Here is a 22,308-nt window from a genome sequence, read left to right as displayed (position 1 = left end):
ACACCATACCCATACACCATACCTACTCAAAGCACAAACAACAAAACATATCTCAGGAAATATACTTGAGTACAATCTCAATAAAAGACTTCTTCTACAGATACTGTCTAGGAAAATCAGAAAACATAATTATTTATTATTACTATTTTAGTAAATGTATTTGCGTAAAGTGCTAGATAGGCAGTACTGGAGATTAAGTCCTCTACAATACGGATGCAGCACAGGCAGCAACAGAGAAATATTTACCCTGCCAAACTCCCTCCACTCTCACTTGGAAAGAACATCTCTAAAAATAAAAGCTCAATCTCTGGCATCTGCTGAAACTAGCAACAAGGCTTCCAAAAACTGCTAACTGCTAAACTGACACTCTTCTGCTAGACACTGGACTATGGAAAACTGAATCAGTTTCCTTCCAGTCATTCCTTCACTGTATTTCTAGGTGGCCCCTCATTTTTGCTTACCTACTTCCCATTTTCATCTGGTGTCTCAGTAGCTCCCTCCTCTTCTCCCTTTTTTTGTAGTATACCTGAGTTATCTCACCAATTCTCACTGATTCAGTTATCATCCCTAAGGGGATGATTCCCAAAACCACCTCAGCACGTCTGACCTCTCCCATTCTGTCCAGTCCTGCTTTTTTAACTGTGAAATATCTCGCAAATGTCCAGTCATCAATTTAAACGCAAAGTGAAAAGGAACTCCTTTTCTTTTCTTTCCTCCCTCAAAAAAACCCTCCCTCACTCAACAACTTCACCATCTCTCCTGACACCTAGGTTCACAACCACAGAGTAATCTAACTCCCTCCCTCCTTTTCTCCACCCCATCTATGGCTTGTCTTTATGAACAATTAGTTCATGGGTAACTAGAATGTGAATTTACCCTGGACTAACCTGCCTCATACTAACTGGCCATGTGGACTCTGCTACATTAACAGTTTGTTAATGCACTCTGACTAGTCCCCTTTCAAAGATGACTAGGTCAAAGCACACTAATGAACAGTTCATGCACGTCAACAGGGCCACATGGACAGTTAGCCTGTGGCAGGCTACTGTGGGGTAGATTCACACCCCGGCCTGCTGCAAACAAATTGTTGGTGTAGGCAAGTCCCTAGGCCATTGTTAAATCCAGTTTGTTCTCCACTTCGTGTTTTTTTTAAATTCATCCCTTCCGCTCCATCCCCACTGCCAAAGGCTTGGTCCATATGCTCTGGTTCTCTTGAGTACTAAAACCTCCTCCACACATTTCACATTATTATACCCTTCAAACTTATCTGCATCTTCTGGAACTGCTGCTTTTGACCATGTCAGCCTTGCTGAATCTTTGCACTGGCTCCTCGTTTACTCCAATATCATATTCAAACATCTTATCCTTACCTTTTGCATGCTGCCTATATCTCATTTCTGTTTTGCTCCACTTCCTATGTTCTGCCACTTCCACTTGCCTTAATGCTCCCTTTGGACAAAATACAGTTTTGGCATAAATAAGTGTGATTGCACTCATTTGAGTGAATTTGGCCTTGTGTCCCTTCTCGCACAAGGGTTTCAGTACCTTTATCTGATGTTCACTATTCATAAAAGCTTCTCTGACCATATACACCTCATTATCTATCTATGGTGGATGGGATTTTCAAAAGCACCTATGAGATGAAATGCAAAGTAATGCACACTTGAAAACATAATTCCAACTACACATATAAAATGATGGGGTCTAAATTAGCTGTTACTACTCAAAAAAGATATCTTGGAGTCATTATGGGTAGTTCTCTGAAAACATCCACTTGATGTGCAGTGGCAATCCAAAAATTTAACAGAATGTTGGGAATCATTAGGAAAGGGATAGATAATAAGACAGAAAATATCATATTGCCTCTTTATAAATCCATGGTGCACCCACATCTTGAATACTGTGTGCAGATCTGGTCAACCTATCTCTAAAAGGATATATTGGAATTGGAAGAGGCACACAAAAGGGCAACTAAAATGATTAGGGGAATGGAAAGGCTGCCATATGAGGAGAGATTAATAAGACTGGGACTTTTCAGCTTGGAAAAGAGATGACTAAGGGGGGAATATGATAGAGGGCTATAAAATCATGACCGGTGTGGAGAAAGTAAATAAGGAAGTTATTTACTCCTTCTCATAACACAAAAACTAGAGGATACCCAATGAAATTAATAGGCAGCAAGTTTAAAATGAACAAAAGGAAGTATTTTTTCACATAATGCACAGTCAACCCGTGGAACTCCTTGCCAGAGGATGTTGTGAAGGGCAAGACTATAATGGGGTTCAAAAAAAGAACTAGATAAGTTCATGGAGGATAGGTCTATCAATGGCTATTAGCCAGGATAGGTAGGGATTGCTGTTTGTCAGAGGCTGGGAATGGCTGACAGGGTGGTTCACTTGATGATTACCTGTTCTATTCACTCCCTCTGAAGCACTTGGCATTGGCCACGGTCCGATACGGGCTAGTCTGACCCAGTATGGCCATTCTTATGAGATTTAGGAGCACAAGTTCCACTAATTTTAAATGGCATTTGTACTTATTGAGGCACTTGTGCACTTTTGAGAATCCCACACTGTATTTCTAATGCAACTATTACTGTAGTACTCCAGCAACCCGCTATCAAACAACCTCAAATCCCTCCAGAAAATTTGCTTATTTAAGAAAGCTTTTCCTCATTGCCCTCCACACTGACCCTCATTCCAGAGAGAGTCCCAAACATATAAAAATTAATTTAAAACTAAATTGAAAGACTAATAAGTTAGGTCCACAGATAGATTTTTTAAGCATATAAAGAATGAAAGGAATTCTAACAATGACAATGAGGCCGTTACTAGATGGAATTCTATATTTGGAGAAAAACTGTATTCATATCATATGATGATGATGAAATACTTTCCATTCGAACAGTAATTAAGGATGATGTTAAACAGCAGCTACTAAAGTTAAACATTTTTAAACTACCAACTCCAGATAACTTACATCTAAGAGTTTTATAAGACCTGGCCAGGGATCTCTCTGGACCGATTATCAGTAAATTTTGGTGGAATGGGAAAGTTCCAGAGGACTGGAAAAAAGTTAATATTTTAGAAGGGTTAATAGGAGCACCCAGGTAACTACAGGCCTGTCAGCTTGACATCGATCTCAGGAAAAATAATGGTATAGCTGATAAGGGACTTGATTAAGAAAGAATTAAAGGAGGGTAACATAATTAATGCCAATCAACATGGGTTTATGGATATCTAGGGTAAGCTGATTGCTAGAGAACATGTATTTCAGTATGGCCAAATATAAAGTTATATTTTTTCATACAAAGAATGCTGGCCTAATTACAAGCTGGAGGACTCTAGCCTGGGAAGCAGTGTCTCAATAAAACTTCAAGGTCATGATGGATAATCAGCTGAACATGAACTCCGAGTGAGGGGCTGTGGCCAAAAGAGCTAATGCAATTCTTGGATATATAAATTGGGGAATATCAAATAGGGGTAGAAAGCTTATATTCCTCTGTATTCGGCACTGGTGCAACCACTGCTGGAAAACTGTGTCCATTCTGCGGTCCATAATTCAAGAAGGATGTTGATAAATTAGAGAGGGTTCAGAGAAGAGTCACAAGAATGATTAAAATATTGGAAAAGATGTCTTACAGTGAAAGACTCAAAAAGCTCAATCTACATATCTTATGAAAGAGAAAGTTAATGATTGATATATCACAGTCTATAGGATACAGCACAAGGAACAAATATTTGATCATAGGCTCTTCAGTGTACCAAAGAAAGGTGTAACATAATCCAGTGGCAGGACGTTTAAGCTAGACAAATTCAGACTAGAAATAAAGGTGTAAATTTTTGACAGTGAAGGTAGTTAACCACTGGAACAACCATCCCTGGATTAACCAACGTGCAGTCAGTGCACTTGCACAGGATTTGTGTGGGTGGTGCTATGACTTGGCACGTAGAGACTGAGCACCTGTCAGATTCGGCCTCATTCATGATGAGATGACAGCCCGGTCTAATTTAGATGATGGTGGAAGGCCCGCAATTTCCATAGTGCATAAGGCCCCAAAATCCTTTAATCAAACATTGGGAACAATTTACCAAAGGTTGGGAAATTTTTAAATCAAGATTGGTTGTTTTTCTAAATTATATGTTTTAGTTCAACCATAGCTGTTAGACTTTAAGCAAGAATTCATAGAAGCAAGTCCGGTGGCCTGTGTTATGCAGAAGGTCAGACTAGATGATCACAGTGGTCCCTTTTCACCTTAAAAATCTATGGATCTATAGATGTGTCTACACTTCACACTTTGTTTGGTGGTGTGTTTTGTACATATTCATACACCCACCCACCCACCCACCCCCATATGCAGAAGTAGCAGTATAAACAGAGAAGCATGGCTTAGATGAATAAAGACATGCCTGAAGAGAGTGGATACCTACTCAAGTATATACCTTACATGGTGCTCTACTTCCCAAAGCTGTGCCTCCCCCGCTACAATGCTGTTTTTAGCAGTGTAGTGTCCAGCTGCCTATCCATTGCTGTAACCTTTCCCTTGAAAAGACTTGGGCAGTGGGGAAAGGCTCTGGTAGGGGGGAGGCAGCTCCCCACTGCTGGTGCCCTTCCCTGACACAGTAACAGACTCCAGTGGCCAGCTGCTGGAATCTGTCCCCACCTCAAGGCAAAACTCCAGCAGTTCCCCATTGCTGGAAGCCTTCCTCACCACGGGTAAGGATCCTGGCAACAAGCAAAAGGCTCAGTCTTTTCCCACTGCTGGAGCCCTTCCCCCACCACAGGGAAAGATTCCAGTAGCTGCCCATTGCAGGAGCCTTTCCCCCACTACAGGAAAAGACTTGAACAATGGGGAAAGGCTCTGCAAGGGGGAGGCAATGGCGAAAGGCTCAGCCTTTCCCTGCTACCTCTCCCCCACCAGAGCCTTTTCCAACTCCAGTGAAAGGCTCTAGCAGTGGGGGAGCTGCTGAAGTCTTTTCCCTCTGCCTCACCTCTGCTATAGCCTTTCACTGACACGTGTAGCTATAGACAGCAGTGTGGACACGGTGTGCTTTCCACTATGGCATCTAGCTACATGTACACTACATGCCGCTGAATGTGGTGTGTAGTGTAGACAGCCTATGAATAGGTGCCTATGTAACAAGATACATATCCCATATTCTTACCCGGTTGTAACCCTGGTTCATCCATGCCACCACCCATCAACTTTGGCTCACTGCTATTCCCATACTTGGTTAACAAGTAATTAGATAATAGTACAGAATAAAATAAATAGCTTATTGATTGAGGTCATTCAATAGTTTGGTCACAGACTCACTACCAAGCTAGGCTGCATCACGCTGCTGACATAGAGGTAAAAAAATTCACATCCCATTATTGATTCTCTGAACCATCCGGTCCTAGCCACAGATTATTTTGAAACTAATTTATTTGACCTGTTATTTGTTTCCTTCCATATTGGGTAAAATCTTGGCCTATTAAAGCCCTTGGGAATTTTGCCATTGATTTCAATGGACCCAGAATTTAACCCATTATTTATTGGGGCTTATTTGTCACATTAAATATAGTTATACAATACAAACAGAATTCCAAAAAACATCAGATTTTCCCTTGTTTAGTAATAGAGACATCACTGATTTTTTTTAACCTTTCCTCATACTCAGCATCATATCCTCTCTCATATCCTCAAAAGCCCAGTTCCCCTTCCCCTCTCTCCTCCGGAGAGCTGAGTAGCTGGACCCCACTCCTAGAGGGGAACGGGGAGGGGAGAAGCCGTGGGTGGCTTCCCCCAGCTCCTGGTGGGAAGCGGGGAGTGGGAAGGGCAACTGGAAGCCCGGGAGCCTGTTGTGCAACCGGGCTCTCAGCAGGGAGCTGCCAGCGGAGCTGAGAGACCGGTCTCTCAGATCCCCACACTGCCCCTCTTATGTCAGTGGAAGTGCTGCTAGTGAGGGCACACAACACCAGCCTAAGGAGGGCAATATGGACATTAGCCACTGCAGTAATTAATGAGGTGGCTGTAAGTTGACTTAACATAGATCAACTTATCTTTGTAGTGTAGACAAGGCCTTAGGCACCAGAAGAAGACAGTCTTTCAGCTGCTTAGGTCACATGTGGGTCCTGATCTGGTAGGTATGCCCCAAGGCTGCCTCCGAGATTGGCCCCTGAGATTAGTTCATACAAAATGGGGGAGGAGGACCTTCCTCATAACTTTGAGCCCAGTAGTTATGCTACTCACTTGGGATGTGGGAGACCACTGGTTCAAGTAATCACTGAACCTGACGGGGAGCAGAGATTTGACTGCAGAGATCTGCCACCTCTCAGAAGTGTGCTCCCATGGAAGTGTCTATGGGATATTCTGATGTGGGGTTCCCTCAGACTCCCCAGCTGAAGCTGTTGCACTCTGGATAAATAATTAAAGAGTCATTAGAGCAGAAGGACTGAACCCTAATGCTCCAGTGTCCTGGGTGAATGCTCTAACCACTAGGCTACAGAGTCATTCTCATGCTTGTATGTTGTCTTTCTCACTCCCATATGACTCTTTAATTATTTATCCACAATGGAATAGCTTCCTCAAGAGAGACTGAGAGAGCCCCAGCATCAGAGTACCCCATAACCCAATAGGTAGAGCAGTCACTTGAGAGGTGGCAGAACCCAATTCAAATCTCTTCACCCTCCACAAGTGAAAAGGGGACTCAAATTGGGGGTGTCCTATGTCCCAGATGAGTACCCTAACTATTGGCTTAAAGTCATAAGGGATGTTGTCTTCCTCCTCCTCCTCACAAAAATGGCATAGGTGCCTAGCTCCAAAGAGGATTCCTGGCTGTAAATTGCTAGCAGAGAGAGGGACCTCCCTGCAGCCAGACTGAGAGAGGGATGGAACTTAGCATACATCCCTCTGGTTGGCAACTCCCATTGGCTAATTTAAGCAGCTTCCTGCCTAGCATGCTGGCTTTTGTGCATTGCAGTCAGGCATCTCTCTCTCCCCATTCATTGTACAGGGAGTGTAGGCACCTAACTCAGTCTGGTAAATTGTAATGTGCTCCTGTGATTTTTCTAGGCACTAAAAAATTAGGCACTGTGATGCTCAGTGTCACAATGCCTAACTCCTTTTGTGTATCCAGGCCTTAATGCCTGAAATGCTGAGCTGAGTCGGCGCTAGGCATAAGAAGACCCTGAGCGCTCAAGGGAGTCCCCTATTAATTGTTAGTATATGTTGTGTGTGGAAGGGCTCCCAAAAATATTCCTGCTTAGCGCCCCCGATGGGCTAACACTGGCATTGTTAGTGAGTACCTACAGGATCAGGCCCTGTAATATTAATATAAATAAGACATTTTTTCAAAGTTGCTTGCTTTTCAAAACTTGAACATCTGAAGCATTAAACTGTATATAACTTGCTTTAAACAGCTAGGTGAATAGTCTATATATTTATTATGCTAATTCTAAAGTTACATAAGGTAAAATAATGTAATGGACAATTTTTTAAATATATTTTTACACATTTAAATTATAACCTGATCAGAAGATAACATGGTTGATTCATCTACAGTTAAAAAGTAACATTTTATGGTGGATCCTTAGAGTATGTTGTATGAACCCATGATTCTAGTTCACTGCAAATTTATTACAGATCACGTTTATGATTAAACAAATCTTGCTGGTGAGGTGCTTGTATTTGTCTCCCTTTACTTAGGTCTCATGTTGAATTAGACTGTAGGTTCTTCAGGACATAGATAGTAAAACAGATTCTTGACTGTATCCAAACTCTGCACAGATGCAATGAGTGGGATTGCTGGAACAGTGCCATTTACAACTCTTTGATTCTCACCTACACAGACACCGCTCAAGTTACAGCTGCAAGGGAACAACTCTAATTTACAGCATTGGGGTCCTTTTGCCAGAGGGGAATCAGGCTTAGAAAAGTGCTGTTCCACCAGACTCCCTCTCCATACAGCCACCCCCATCACCCTCTTCTACAGTGGAGTGGGTAGGACAACTGATACAATAGGTGGCTGATCTGCAGCTGCTAGCTTTCCATCAGTGTTGAGTTCCCCTGTACAGAGGGAATTCTCCACTGGCCGTCTTTGGACATTTTAAGTCAATTTATAGACTTAACAGATCAAAGAATCCAGCCCATTGATGTATTATATGGATGTATAGTACCTAGCACAGGCCCTTGATCCTGATTAGGCCCTCTGAATGTTACTGTAATATAAGTAAATAACAAGTTCATGAGAAAGCACAGAAAAGAGGGAATCCCATACTGGCAGCTGTCACCTTACAGTGGACCAAATCCCATGAAATCCCCATACACAGTGGTCCACGAGAATTTGAAATGTCAGTTTTACCATACTAAGAGTAAAATAGGATTTCGAGAAAAGTGGGCCTGAGCTACAAAATCACTATGCCTAGAGGGGAACTACAATGGAGTATTTGTAACACATTATCTATAATCACACCCATAATGCCCTAACAACCATTAGAAGGTACAAGCCAAAAAGCTGTCAGCATTTACCCATAGGAAAGGACTGGGGCAAATCATCAATTAGTGTAACAGAAGAAGAAGTGTAGAACACTATAAAGCCAATAACAAAAGGGAGAGAGACATGAACTCAACAAAAACACTGCCTCATACAAAATATGTGAGCAGCCACCCAGGTTATAGATTGGGAAAGAGTTTTCAAAACCACCTATGGAGGTCTGAAGGCACAATTTTTAATAATTTTAAACCAGTATAGTATGTAGCTCTGAATATCTCAGCCTAAGTGAGGCTTCTAAGTCCTTATCTAGGTTCCTAAGTAAGTGACTTGATTTTCAAAAGTGCTGAGCACCCAGCAGCTTCTATTGAAGAGCTCACAATTTCTGAAAATCACATCACTTAATTAAATCCCTAGATATGGATTTAGGAGCTAACCCACAGGCATCTATTTTTTTAAATCTTGGCCTAAGGTGGGATTTTTGCAAACAACTAAGTGGCTTAGGAGCACAAGTCCTACTGAATTTAATTGGGACTTTTGCATCTAAATCTTTTAGGTGCTTTTGAAAATCCTACACAATATGTCCTGTCTGGCTTCCATTTGTAAAAGAGGTGCATTTGTCACTAGAACTTGTATGATAATTTTTGTTTGATGGATTTCATTATATTTTAAAACTCAGTATATATGACTTTTTAATTGTTCATCGAGTAGTGGGGTCAAGACTCTTGCCCTGTGTTTGGAAAAGCCAGGTTGAGGCTGGAGCAGTCACCACAGATAGCCATCAGAGATCAGAGGCTTTGGCCCGCAGGCAAGCCAGGAAGGAGAGTCTTCAACCTCCATCTGGCGAGTGGACCTCTAGCCACTGAGTGAAGGTTTACTGCTTGCACATGGGGCTCTTTTCCCATACCATTGCTAAGCACCACTGACAAACTAACTTTGTCACCTCTCCTTTTATCTGTCAAGATGTTAGTTGGCCAATGGCCAATGACCTGTGCTTGGGGCTAAGGGAACACACATTCCTACTGTGTTTGAATATTAAATTAAGAGCCAAGATAAAGATGACAGATACTGAGAAATACTGACAGACAAAGATATAGGCTTTTGACACAGTTCTACATGTCATTCTTATAAGCAAACTGTGGTCTAGATTAGTTTACTTTACGGTGGGTGCACAACTAGTTGAAAGACCATACTCAAAGAGTAGTTATCAGTGCTTTGCTGTCAAATTGGGAGGGTATATCTAGTAGAATGTATCAACACTGGAGAGAATTGTCCTACTCTACTCAACACTGCTGAGGCCTCAGCTGGAGTATTATGTCCAATTCTGAACACCACACTTTAGGAAAGATGTGGACAAATTGGAAAGAATCCAGAAGAAGCAGCCTGAGCAGGGACCCTGGACACTCCGAGAACTTTCTACAGTTTTGACTGGACTTCCTCTGCCTTATTAATTGGTTGGTTGCTCCAACCCTTCCCCTCCCTCCAGTCTCTTTTTCTCAGCTTCATTCCACATCTGACTTCTTATTCTGGCCTCCTCTGCCCTGTCCCCCTCTGCTCCTTTCCCTTCTCTTTCCTTTTCATTTAGCTGATCCCTTCCTAAGTAAACCCACTCAGCCAAAAAAAAATAAAAATGTGGAACTAACATGTTTGCTGCCATCACGTGGTTCACTTTGCTTGGGTGTTCTACCCACTCTGAATCTGTCTTCTCTATTTAGATGGTCAGCTCTTCAGGACAAGGCCCACCCTCTACTCTGTGTTTGTATAGTTCCAAGCATAATGAGGCTCCATTCTTCGTTGGCTCTTAGGCATTACTGGAATAAATTATATGCTATTATTAGATTCCCCTCAAGACAGAAAAAAACACAAAAAACCAGTTGAGTTACAGAACACGTGGCATAGTCCTATGCTAAATATAATCTTCCTTCCAAAATAACTGTACACAAAATTAGCCATTATGAAATAATAACAAATTGTGAACTGGCTGAAACCTGATAATCATACAAACTCTATCTAGAAATGCTGCTGAGACATTTCTTGATAATGATTTCAACCAGAAGACAATCAGAAGAGCTAAACGTGCTATAGTTTGTTTACTCTCTAATTAATTCGCTGTCTATTGACTATTAGATTTCGTATACACACAACTATAATTTTGCTTACCTATCAAATCATTTCCTTCAACACAACAAAATTACCATTCCTTAATCACGGCTTAAGTGACTGGAAGCAGAACACAGAAAGACGTCCTCACCACCTCCCAAGAAAAATGTAGATTTGGAGCCACACGATTAACTAAGGAAGTCAAATACAAATATTTGACCTCTTAACTTAATACAGTGTGATTACTTATAAAGTGGCTCCATTGGTTACTTTAGCAGAGCTTTAGGGGTGGGTCTGATCTGATGGACATATCATTTTGGAGAATGGAAAGTTTTGATTAATTGTTATTTTCTTTTCTCCCAATATCCAGCAATCTTTACTTTCACACTATAACGAGGCAAAAATTCTTTGAATATTGAAAATAATAATAATAATTGGAGAAGGTATAGGCATTGCCTAGAATATCCCTTGTGTATCAAGACATAACATACTTTTTAATTTCCTATTATTCTTATAATAATTAGCAAAGTTTCTATTCTTCATCACCCTCAATTCTGTTCTCCATTACATCATTCAAAATCTGAAGGTCTCTGCTGAATTTACATTGCTATAACAGAGAACAGAATCTGGTTTTGTGGCCTGAGATCCCGGAAAAAATCAATCAATATTTTTAAAAATAATGGCCTCCCACAACAAAGGTAAAATTTGAGACACTTAGCTGTTGTGAATTTAGATGACTCTTTCCTCTACAAAAGGAGAGAATAGTGAAGAAATATTTTTTTTTTAATTTTTAGGACTACTCTAGCACGTAGGGTACACTAAAGACATTCTTGTTTTGAAGAAAGTATTTGGATAAAAAGCAGCTAAGAAAATCTCATTACATTAATTAAATATTCACGTTTACCCCAATATTCAATTAGAAAATAACCTGAGGACCACCGTATCTTTGTGGAAAATACAGATTTAATTTTCTGATGAAAAAGCAGAATTCAAAACTCATATCCCCAGACTAATGATGATTAGGAAGCCACAGTGACATACAGGGAACAGAGAGAAAATTTCAACCATGGTTCAAAAGGAGGGACCTATTAGAACTTTTCAAAACAAAAAATATATTTCTTAATATGTTGAGGTCTCAGGCTTATAGAGGCTAAAAGTGTGGATGTTGCAGTAGCAAATTTAATGCCACAAGAGACAATACACTATGCAAAGGAGTATTTTTTTTATTTTTAATCGTATTCTAGAAGAAATCTAAGCAGAAGATTGCCTTCTTGTTGCTAGATTTTACTTTGTCTGAATACCCCTCTTGGGTTTTGATGCTCACTTTCATTAATCAAGCCAGTAAGTGTAACTTCGAAGGATCTGGATGATGGAGGTTCCTGTGACTTTGGTTCTGAGTGGAGAGAGAGAAAGTGATGATGAAGCTGACATCTTTATTGGATCTGGAAATAATGGTCTCCATGTACAATATGGGATGATTAGTATCATCTAAGACCTCTTTCTCTTAATCTATTGAATGGTACCTATGAGAAGAGGGAAAGGAAGGACACATAAAATAGTTGTTTCTTCTACTCTAAGTACTGCATCTGTGCCAAAGCTCCATGTACTTTTTGTTTTGGAAAGAAGACACAAAAGGCATACTGAATTGTTGTTTGAAACAAAAATTATAATTCTGAAAATGAATATGAGTGATGATCCAAATAAGTAGCTCTGCCTGCATCCTGAACTGAGTGAACCAGCCTTCTGACTGAGAGATCCTTTTATCAATCCAATTAAATAGACATTAAAAGTTGTTACCATCTGAAAAAAAAAGTTGTTACCACGGCAGTGACATAAATAGAAAGAGTTGATGACCTCAGTCCAGTTTTAAATAAACAGGTGGCCACCTCTAAAATTCCACCCACCATAGTAAGTGCTAATTCACACCCTTGCTGTTTATTGTGTCAGTAAATCCAGAAGTCGAATAAGTATGAAAACTTCTAAACTTTAGAGGAGGTCTCTCTAGTTCAGGGAGGAAGCTGGCTCTGTGGTTAACCATGCTGTACATGTTCTACAGATAATTAGAGGCCTGCAGTTTCCAAACTTGTCAGTTCTGCATTCCTGACAAGCACTACTTTGTCTAAAACTAAGTACTTAAAGAGAAAGAAATCATGCCATGTGAACTGTACTCAAAAGTATTTCTCTATCCATCAGAAAAGATTTTTTTTTAAAATAGACATTTATATGGGTAATGAAAACATTCACTTATATTAGATATGATATAAACATTTTATAAGCCTATAACGTCTATATTTTAGTGCATAAGAAACTTCCTCTATGGTAGGTATTGTATAATTATGCCTTTAAAGCATCTGCTATTAGCAACTGTTAGTGACAGGATACAGGATTAGATGGACTATTAGTCTGTTCTGGTATGTCAATACCATTCTTGTTCACACATGAATCTGTGGGGATACTGTCTGAACATGTTTTCTAACTTTTTCATAACTACCAGGGTTAGTCTGACGGCTCTCAACTCTAAGAGGTTTTATGCTTCTTTCGCTTCCATCATGCTTAAAAATAAAAATAAATAAATAAATAAAAAGCACTCCCATTCTGAGGATTTCTATCACTAGGCTGGGGATAGAGATTGTTCTCTCCTTCCACCATCCAGTTAAAAGAATAAATTACTTATGGTGGAACTTGGTCAAATATCCTGCATGCTGCCTTGAAAAGGAAACCAGCAAACAATCAGATGTATTTGCAGTTGTCTCACATGCAGTCCAAGTATGGTGACCAGATGTCCTGATTTTATAGGGACAGTCCCAATATTTGGGGCTTTATCTTATATAGGCGCCTATTACCCCCCAATCCTCTGCCCTGATTTTTCACACTTCCTATCTGTTCACCCTAAATCCAAGCCATGATAATGACAGATCATGCATAATTGGGTCTCTATCTTTTCAGTACACTGATGGTCTAAACACTGGAAGAAAACACTGGCAGGTTCATTAAGAATACTCTCCTTCCTGGAACTGCACTAATTGCATCTTCCAGACCCTTTGAAATGTCGAGGTAGAGGACTGTGTGTAGAAGAGGCAGAAACACAATACTAAAGCACCAGACTTTATTTGTTTTTCCAATGCCAACTTTTCTAATGTGTCTTTTCCTCATTGCTCAGCATCATCAGAAGGAAATATCAGTGAGCCTGATGGAACACGCCAGTGGGCTAGAGCCAGGATATAGTCACTCTTTACTCTCCTTTTTTGTAAATCTTATAATGCTACCTTCATGCAAAAATACATAGAACAAGTAAAAATATGTAGAATGTACATAGTCTAACTGTTCATAGTCAAAAACTCTGAGTGGTACACTTACCTATTAAAGAATTCTGATAATAACTAATCACTATCACTTTGTATTGGCATCATCACTGGATACAAGGTGATAACATCATAATAAGACCTTAGTACCTGATCTGTATTGTGCACAATCGTGCTGAGCACATTTGGCTTTTGTGTCCAAACCCACAATTCATTCCCCGCCTTACCTCACTGCTTAAGGGTACCAAGGTTTCTGACCTAATCTGAGCTGCTTCTCAGAAAAAAACCCAAAAACTTAAACTGCATTTCCCCCAGGCAGACTCGTGAAAGTGGCTAACATTTAATTAGTATATGGACCAAATGAGAATGTCAGTTTCAATAAAACTGAAGACAATCTTGATTTAATCAGTCCAGATTTACATGTAACATGAGTTGTTTTCTCTATACTTCATGCTAGGAAGAACAGAACTGCGGGTCGGAATTAGTTTTCCCGAGGTTGAATTCCAGAGGGGTAGCCCTGTTAGTCTGTTTTTAGCAAAACAAGAGAGTCCTGTGGCACCTTAATGACTAACAAATTTATTTGGGCATAAGCTTTCGTGGGCAGAAATCCACTTTGTCAGATGCATGGATGAGATGCGATTGATGAGACGCATGCAGGTAAGATTGAATTGTTTCTTTGCTGACCTACAGGGAGAGCAAGTCACTGGAAATGTGAACAGCTGAGGGCTTGATTTCAAACAACTGCTGTCAGCTGTGTTTTGTTTTTTCCAAAAATATGAAGCTGGACTTTTGCAAAAGTCCCCCGTGAACTCGGTTGCCCCAAACACAGCTGCAGATAAGGACGGCATGATCTGATGAGTTTGGTGTCGCTTTATCCTCCCCCACCCAGGAGAGCTGAACTCCTATGGAGCCAAAGCGGAGGCAGCCGGCTAATAAATCGCTTCCTAGAGGTGTTCGCCGCTTGCTTAAGGGTCCGAGAGGAGTCCCCTGACGGGAGCAGCCCCAAACGAGGTGGCTGCGAGGACTGAGGGACCCCCCCACCCCCTGTCTGTTTCAGCGGGCGAAAGGGGCCAGGAGAAGCACCCGCCCAGCGCCGAGACTGCAGCGGGACGCAAAGTCCGAAACAAATCCCGGGGCTGTGCCGAGACTAGCAGCCTGGAAAGGACGGCGCAGCGACGAGGCAAAGAAGCTGCCCTGGAGCTCGCCCCCGGCCCCGGCTCTGTAAGACGCTGTCCCGCCCGCGGTTCTCACCTCTCCCGCCCGGCGCCTCTCCCCTCCCCGGCGCTGCGCTTTGCGCTGCCTCACCGAGCCGCCCGCTCTGCCTGCGGGGCTGAGAGTGAGTGAGTGAGTGAGAGGGACGGCAGCTCGCGGGGTGAACTCAGGCGCTTAGCCTCGGGAGACCTGCCGCCCTCCAAGGCCAGCCGGGCAGCCGGGGACCTGAAAGTGAATGGGACTGGCTGAGGCAGGACCCGTGAGGACAAGGGGGGGGAAAGTGCCGCGGCTCGCCGGCGGCATCCAATCCAGGGGCAGCGCCGGGCCACGCGCTCCGCTCCAGCCACAACATCCGCCTTGCTGCCTGCCCCGAAGAGTTGGCAGCTTTCCGCGCGCCGCGAGGGCTGCAGGGGGAGCCCCGCCAGCCGCTGGGATGACACAAGAGCAGGGGCGGGGCAGCAAGGAGAGAAGCAGAGTCCTGGAAGCTCGCGCCTTGCTTGTGTGTGTCTACAAGGAGAAGGCCAGCGGCTCTGCGCAGCAGGAGCCACACGAGGCGAGGAGAGGAAACAGGCAGATTTCTGACAAGCCAGGAGGCAGGCTTGGGTCCTGGCTCTTAAAGCCACCAAGACTCCCCTGTCTGGCAGATGCAAGAGTAGAGTCATAAGAGCGGCCATACTAGGTCAGACCAATGCTCCATCATACCCCAGTAGCCCGGCTTCTGACAGTGGCCAAAACCAAGTGTTTCAGAGGGATTGAATAAAACAAGTAATCATCAAGTGATCCATTTCCAGCCTCTGGCAATCAGCAATCCCTGCCTATCCTGGCTAATAGCTATTGATGGACCTATTCTCCATGAACTTATCTTTTTTGAACCCCATTATAGTCTTGGCCTTCACAACATCATCTGGCAAGGAGTTCCATAGGTTGACTACCTTGTGTGAAGAAATACTTCCTTTTGTTCATTTTAAACCTGCTGCCTATTAATTTCATTGGGTGTCCTCTAGTTTTTGTGTTATGAGAAGGAGTAAAAAACACTTCCTTATTTACTTACTCCACACCAGTCATGATTATATAGAGTTAGACCTCTATCATTGTCTCTTTTCCAAGCGGAAAACCCCAATCTTATTATTCTCTCCTCATATGGAAGCTTTTTTCATACCCTAATCATTTTAGTTGCCCTTTTCTGTACTTTTTCCAATTCCAATATATCTTTTTTGAGATGGGGCTACCAAATCTGCCCACAGTATTCAAGATGTGGGCATACCATGGATTTATAAAGAGGCAATATGATCTTTTCTGTCTTATTATTTATCCCTTTCCTAATGATTCCCAACATTCTGTTAAAGCTTTTTTGACTGCTGCTGCACACTGAGTGGATGTTTCCAGAGAACTATCCACAATGATTCCAAGATCTCTTTCTTGAGTGGTAACAACTAATTTAGACCCCATTATTTTATATATATATATATATATATATAGTTGGGATTATGTTTTCCAAACTTTGCATTTATCAACTTTGAATTTCATTTGACATTTTGCCTCTTGGGTGGATAACATGTGGTCCTGGTGACTTTTTACTATTTAATTTATCATATGTTCCACAACCTCCTCTAATGACACCTCAGTCTGGGATAGTTCCTCATATTTGTCACCTAAAAAGAATAACTCAGGTTTGGGAATCTCCCTCACATACTCAGCCATGAAGACCAATGCAAAGAATTCATTTAGTTTCTCTGCAATGGCCTTATCTTCCTTGAGTGCTCCATTAGCACCTCGATCATCCAGTGGTCCCATTGATTGTTTAGCAGGCTTCCTGCTTTTGATGTACTTAAACAAAAAATTTGCTGTTACTCTTTGAGTCTCTGGCTAGCTGTTCTTCAAATTCATTTTTGGCCTTCCTAATTATATTTTTACACTTCACTTGCCAGAGTTTATTCTCCTTTCTATTTTTCTCCATAGGATTTAACTTCCATTTTTTAGAGGCTGTCTTTTTGCCACTATCTCTTTCTTTTATTTTGTTGATGAGCCATGTTAGCACTTTTTTGGTCCTCTTACTATGTTTTTTAATGTGGGGTATACATTCAAATTGAGCCTCTATTCTGGTGTCTTTAAAAAGTTTCCATGCTGCTTGTAGGGATTTCACTTTTGGCACTGTACCATTTAATTTCTGTTTAACTAACTTCCTCATTTTTGTGTAGTTCCCATTTCTGAAATTAAATGCTACCATGATGGGCTGCTTTGTTGTTCCATCCCTCCCCCAACAGGGATGTTAAATTTTATTATGTTATGATCACTATTACCAAGAGATTCAGCTCTATTCACCTCTTGGACCAGATCCTGTGCTCCACTTAGGACTAAATCAAAAATTGCCTCTCCTCTTGTGGGCTCCAGGACTAGATGCTCCAAGAAGCAGTCATTTAAAATGTCAAGAAACTTCATCTCTGCATCCCATCCTGGGGTGACATATGTCAATATGGGGATAGTTGAAATCCCCCATTATTATTGAGTTTTTTATTTTTATAGTCTCTCTCATGTCTCTAAGCATTTCACAGTCACTATCACTATCCTGGTCAGGTGGTCGGTAGTATATCCCTACTGCTATTTTCTTATTATTCAAGCTTGGAATTACTATCCATAGAGATTCTATGGCACAGTTTGGTTCAGTTAAGATTTTTATTTCATTTGACTGTATGCTTTCTTTCACGTATAGTGCCACTCCCCCACCAGTACAACCTATTCTGTCCTTCCAATATATTTTGTACCCTGGTATTACTGTGTCCCACTGATTATTCTCATTCCACCAAGTTTCTATGATGCCTATTATATCAATATCCTCATTAATATGGGGCACTCAAGTTCACCCATCTCAATATTTAGACTTCTAGCATTTGTATATAAGCACTTAAAATTGTCACTTTTTAGCTGTCTGCCACTATGTGATGTAACTGAATGGGACTCTTTTTCATTTTACTGTTTCTCAACTGATCCTACCCATATTTTATCCTCTTCCATCCTCCCCTCCGTAGTGGGATATAGAGAATCTCCATTACTAGTTCTTCCCCTAAAGGATGTCTCTGTCTGCACCAGGTGTTCCTCCACATCTGGTGGCTTTCCCCCAGCCCTTAGTTTAAAAACTGCTCTACGACCTTTTTAATTTTACATGCCAGCAATCCAGTTCAACTTTGGTTTTGGTGGAGCCAGTCCTTCCTCTATAGGCTCTCCCTTTCGCAAAAGGCTCCAAAGTTCCTAATAAATCTAAACCCATCCTCTCATCCCCACATTGAGACCTGCAGTTCTGCCTGTCTAACTCGTCCTATGTGTGGAACTGGAAGCATTTCAGAGAATGCTACCATGGAAGTCCTGGACTTCAATCTCTTACTTAGCAACCTAAATTTGGCCTCCAGGGCCTCTCTCCTATCTTTCCCTACATCACTGGTGGTACATGTAGATACGACAACCGGCTTCTCCCCAATACTACATATAAGTCTGTCTAGATGTCTCGAGAGATCTCCAATCTTCGCACCCAGCAGGTAAGTCACCATGCAGTTCTGGTCATCACAAGACCAGCTATCTATGTTTCTAATGATCAAGTCCCCCATTACTATTACCTGTCTTTTCCTAATAACTGGCGTTCTTTCCCCTGGAGAGGTATCCTCCGTGCGAGAGGATACCATGACATCATCTGGAAAGAGGATCCCAACTATGGGATTGTTTCCTTCTGCTCCAGTTTGATGTTCTTCTTCCCTGAGACTTTCATCTTCCTCAACAGTACAGAGGCTGTCAGCATGGGGGTGGGACCATTCTACTGTGTCCTGGAAAATCTCATTTATGTATCTCTCTGTCTCCTTTAGCTCCTCCAGTTCAGCCACCGAGTCTCCAAAGCCTGAATGCGGTCTCTGAGGGCCAGGAGCTCCTTGTACCTTATGCACACATATGCCACCATCCATAGGGCAGGTAATCATATATGTTGCATTCAGTGCAACAAATTGGATAGCCTCCACTTGGTTGCTTGACTTCTGCCTGCATTCTCTTTTCACTCCTGCTGCTCTTTCTATTATTGTTGTTTGGTTTTTATGGGGGGAAAGAGGGTTATCTTTAGTTTACAGAATGTTAATGAAGTGTATCTCCCCCCCCCCAACTCAGCTCCCTCACAAAACTCTCCGGTTGGCTGCCGCTGGTCACTGAGGAGTGGGCTTTTTAAACCCTGGTTCTCCTTGAGTAGCCCCACCCGCTGTTTAAGAGTTGATGGGCGTTAAAAAGGGCTTGGGGATCAAAGCCTGGTTAAGAAGCTCTTATCCTTGCCTAGCAGGCGGCTAGGATCAGCACATGGGTCCCCAAACAGACCACACACTATACTTCAGTCAAGCAGCAAGCACACCACAACCACACACACTACAGGCAACGAACTCACCACAGGGGTCAGGTAGTCATTCCTCCTTCCCCTGGAGACTTCCCTTGCAAAACTCCGGTTAGCTGCCCCTGTTCCCTGCGCAGAAACAGATCCCCAGGGAGCACCACAAAGCACGCGGTGGGAGCTGCGTGGGGAGCTGGGGAGACGCGCCCTTGGTCCCGGGCTAGTGCTGACAAGTTTCCTCTCCCAGGCCAGGGATGGGGAGAGAGGCTGAGCGGTTAGTGGTTGAAAACCCGTGCAGGCATCAGGGCAGGCGGCGGGGAAAGGGGAGCTGCTCTCTTACCTACGTTCCTGGAGGTGGTGAAGAGCCGCGGCGCCTGGCCTGATGCTCGCTCCCTGGCGGAGGCGGAGGCGGTCACCCTGGGCTCTTGGTCCACGGCGGCGGAGTAGAGCGCGCTGCCGCTGTAGCGCCGGGAGATGACCCTCTCCCCCCGTGGGGGGCCGTGCGGCTGCTGGCTCTGGCTGTCCCCGAGAGTTTGCAAGAGGAGATCGAGCAGCGTCCGCCTGTCCCCACCCGGCGCCGCCAGCTCCCTGCCGCTGCCCTCGACCCCCGGCGGCGGAGGGGCTGAAGTGAGCAGCAGGAAGAAGATGGCAGGCAGAGCGTGACATGGCTTGGCCCCTCGCATCTCTCTGGGTCCTGGGAGGAGAGAGAGAGCAGAGCGCGGTTAGCTGCTGGCCATGCCCTCACCCTGTCCTCGCCTCATGCCGGGGCCGGCTCCTGTCCCACGGGGTGGGGAAAGCTAGCCGAGCCGACGGGGGTGGCGGGGGGGGAGGGGGGACGCGCTGGGGAAGACGGGCGCAGCGGAGGCGCTCGCTGCTGGGCGCGCAGAGGAGCAGAGTGGGCGCGAGGGCGCTGGGCTCAGCACAACTCTCTCCTCTCCCGCGCCTACATCCGAGTGCGCGCTGCCCGGGCTGGGTGGGAGGCGGCGGGGGAGAAGGAGGGCTCTCCGCCTGGCCTGGCCCCGCCACGCTTCCCCGCCCACCGCGGCAAGCGGTGCAGTTTCATCTCAGACCCCAGATCCCTGTAGGACACATTTATAGACACGGATTAGGACGAGGGTATTAGCCAAGCAGCACATATTACAATCCAGGGCTTTATTGGGGGATTTGCCTGGCTTTCTACTCCCAGTGCGATCCCGCCTGAGGCTTTAGTCATTCGGCGGAATCCGAACCACTTTTAACTTTCAGCTGGACACAAATAACCGAGACCCAGACTTGGGGGGTTTTTTTTAAATGGAGCAGGAGGAAGAAATCTTCCCACAACTTTTCGACTACAGAACTTCTAAATCGCCCTTCCCTCTCCCCCCCTCTTCATCACGCTCCGTGCAGTGCACTAGATTCACACGCACAGGCTGATAAACATGAGATCTGCCTAGCGGTTTCTATCCCCCCCCCCACACACACACACAATTCTTCTCGCCCTCAGTGACAATTTCCCCCGGTTCTTGTTGAGCACCTGCCTTTTCATCCCTGTGACTCTCCTAGGCACGTTCATTGACCAACCTCCCGTCGCTCTGGGCGTTCAGTGGTTTTTCTAGCTCACTGGTACGAGAATTTAGCAGCCCTATTTTTCATATAGCCCCTGCTCTGACACGAATACATTTTTGAAGTCCAACCTTTCAGTATGCTTTACTAGAGCAGTGAGACAGCTCAAAGCCCACCCTCCTGCACCCACGCGAGCACATTACACACGTGTAGCTACTACGGCCAAGATATTTCCATGAGTATCTCAGGAAAACGATGGCTGGGGAGGCGTGTTTCATTATTATTTCAGATCGGAAACCAATATGAAAGACGGTTTAAAAGGCAAAAACAATAATGACGGGCTCAGACTCCTAGCATAGTACTTAATACCTCTAAGTAAGCTATTCTAAATATAGCAAACAATTCGGATTAGAAGAAGGGGGGGAGAATTTAGTTATGTACAAACCGATTTATTTTTGCATCCTTTGCAAACCCCTTTTGCCAAAAGAGTTAAAAAGATCTCGCAGCGAGCGAACTGCCCCCCAAACGGTTCGAGGTTTCCAACCCCCCGGGCAGCTATTGCAAATGACTAGCTCTGGGAATGAATTAGGAACGGATTTAGTCTTTCATTAATTGTTGCGGCGAGGGGACCCTGATTACTCCAAGCGGTGACAATACCCATGGAATGATTAAAGAAACCACTAAGCCCCACAGTGAAGGGTTTGCCTACAGAGAGAACTGCAGCAGCCTGGCAAAATATCTCTCTCTGTAAACAGGGGACAAGAGGGAGCGCTTACCTTGAAGAAGAGTCAAATTTTGCTCAACTCCGGTATTTCTAAGTTGCTAAGAGACTTTCCTTCCTCTTCCTCCCCGTGAAGACTTACTTCTTCGGCTAGGGAGTGAATGGGAAGCGATCGGTTCTTAACCCAAAACAGCAGGATGCGCCTTTAGCAGCCATTCACCTGTCTTATATAGTTCACTATCGGCGTATTCATTTGAGTACTATCGACTTTAGGTGGGTGGCAGTCAATGAAGACATCTTTGGTAATCATTCTTCGGCTCAGTGAAGGTGTTTCTGACAAACTTCCTCCTCCCCTTTTGTTTCCCGGTGGATAGCAATCGAAAGTCGTCAATGGAGGTGACTCGGAGCTATTTGTGAAATTAGATGTCCCTGTGGATTAGGAAATGCTTGCTAATAAACCTACACGCACAAGGAATGAGAATACTTTTGAACGTAGTGGAATTCCCCTCGACAGCTATTAATACATTGGGGAAAAGTAACAGTAGAAAAACAAATTTCTCTGGTATTGTTGAATGAAGAGGAAAAAGAAGCCATCAGAAAAAA

The 22,308-nt window shown here is 43.5% G+C and overlaps 1 protein-coding gene across 1 annotated transcript in view; it reads right to left on the bottom strand.

Annotated features, from left to right (window-relative positions):
• ALKAL1 (ALK and LTK ligand 1) overlaps positions 1-20,161 on the bottom strand; it is a 55,174-nt gene extending 35,013 nt beyond the window's left edge. Inside the window, exon 1 of the mRNA XM_067553874.1 lies at positions 19,783-20,161. Within this exon, the coding sequence (XP_067409975.1) occupies positions 19,783-20,125 (343 nt within the window). The 5' untranslated portion in view covers positions 20,126-20,161. The remainder of the gene's footprint in view (positions 1-19,782) is intronic.
• Between the last annotated feature and the right edge of the window lie 2,147 nt (positions 20,162-22,308).

This window comes from Emydura macquarii, unplaced genomic scaffold (assembly GCF_026122565.2).
Source record: "Emydura macquarii macquarii isolate MOO-44397 ecotype Brisbane River unplaced genomic scaffold, CSIRO-AGI_Emac_v2 contig_1477, whole genome shotgun sequence".
Lineage (NCBI taxonomy): Eukaryota > Metazoa > Chordata > Testudines > Chelidae > Emydura > Emydura macquarii.
The sequence above is the reverse complement of the archived record's forward strand: the minus strand, read 5'-3'. Positions and strand labels throughout refer to the sequence as shown.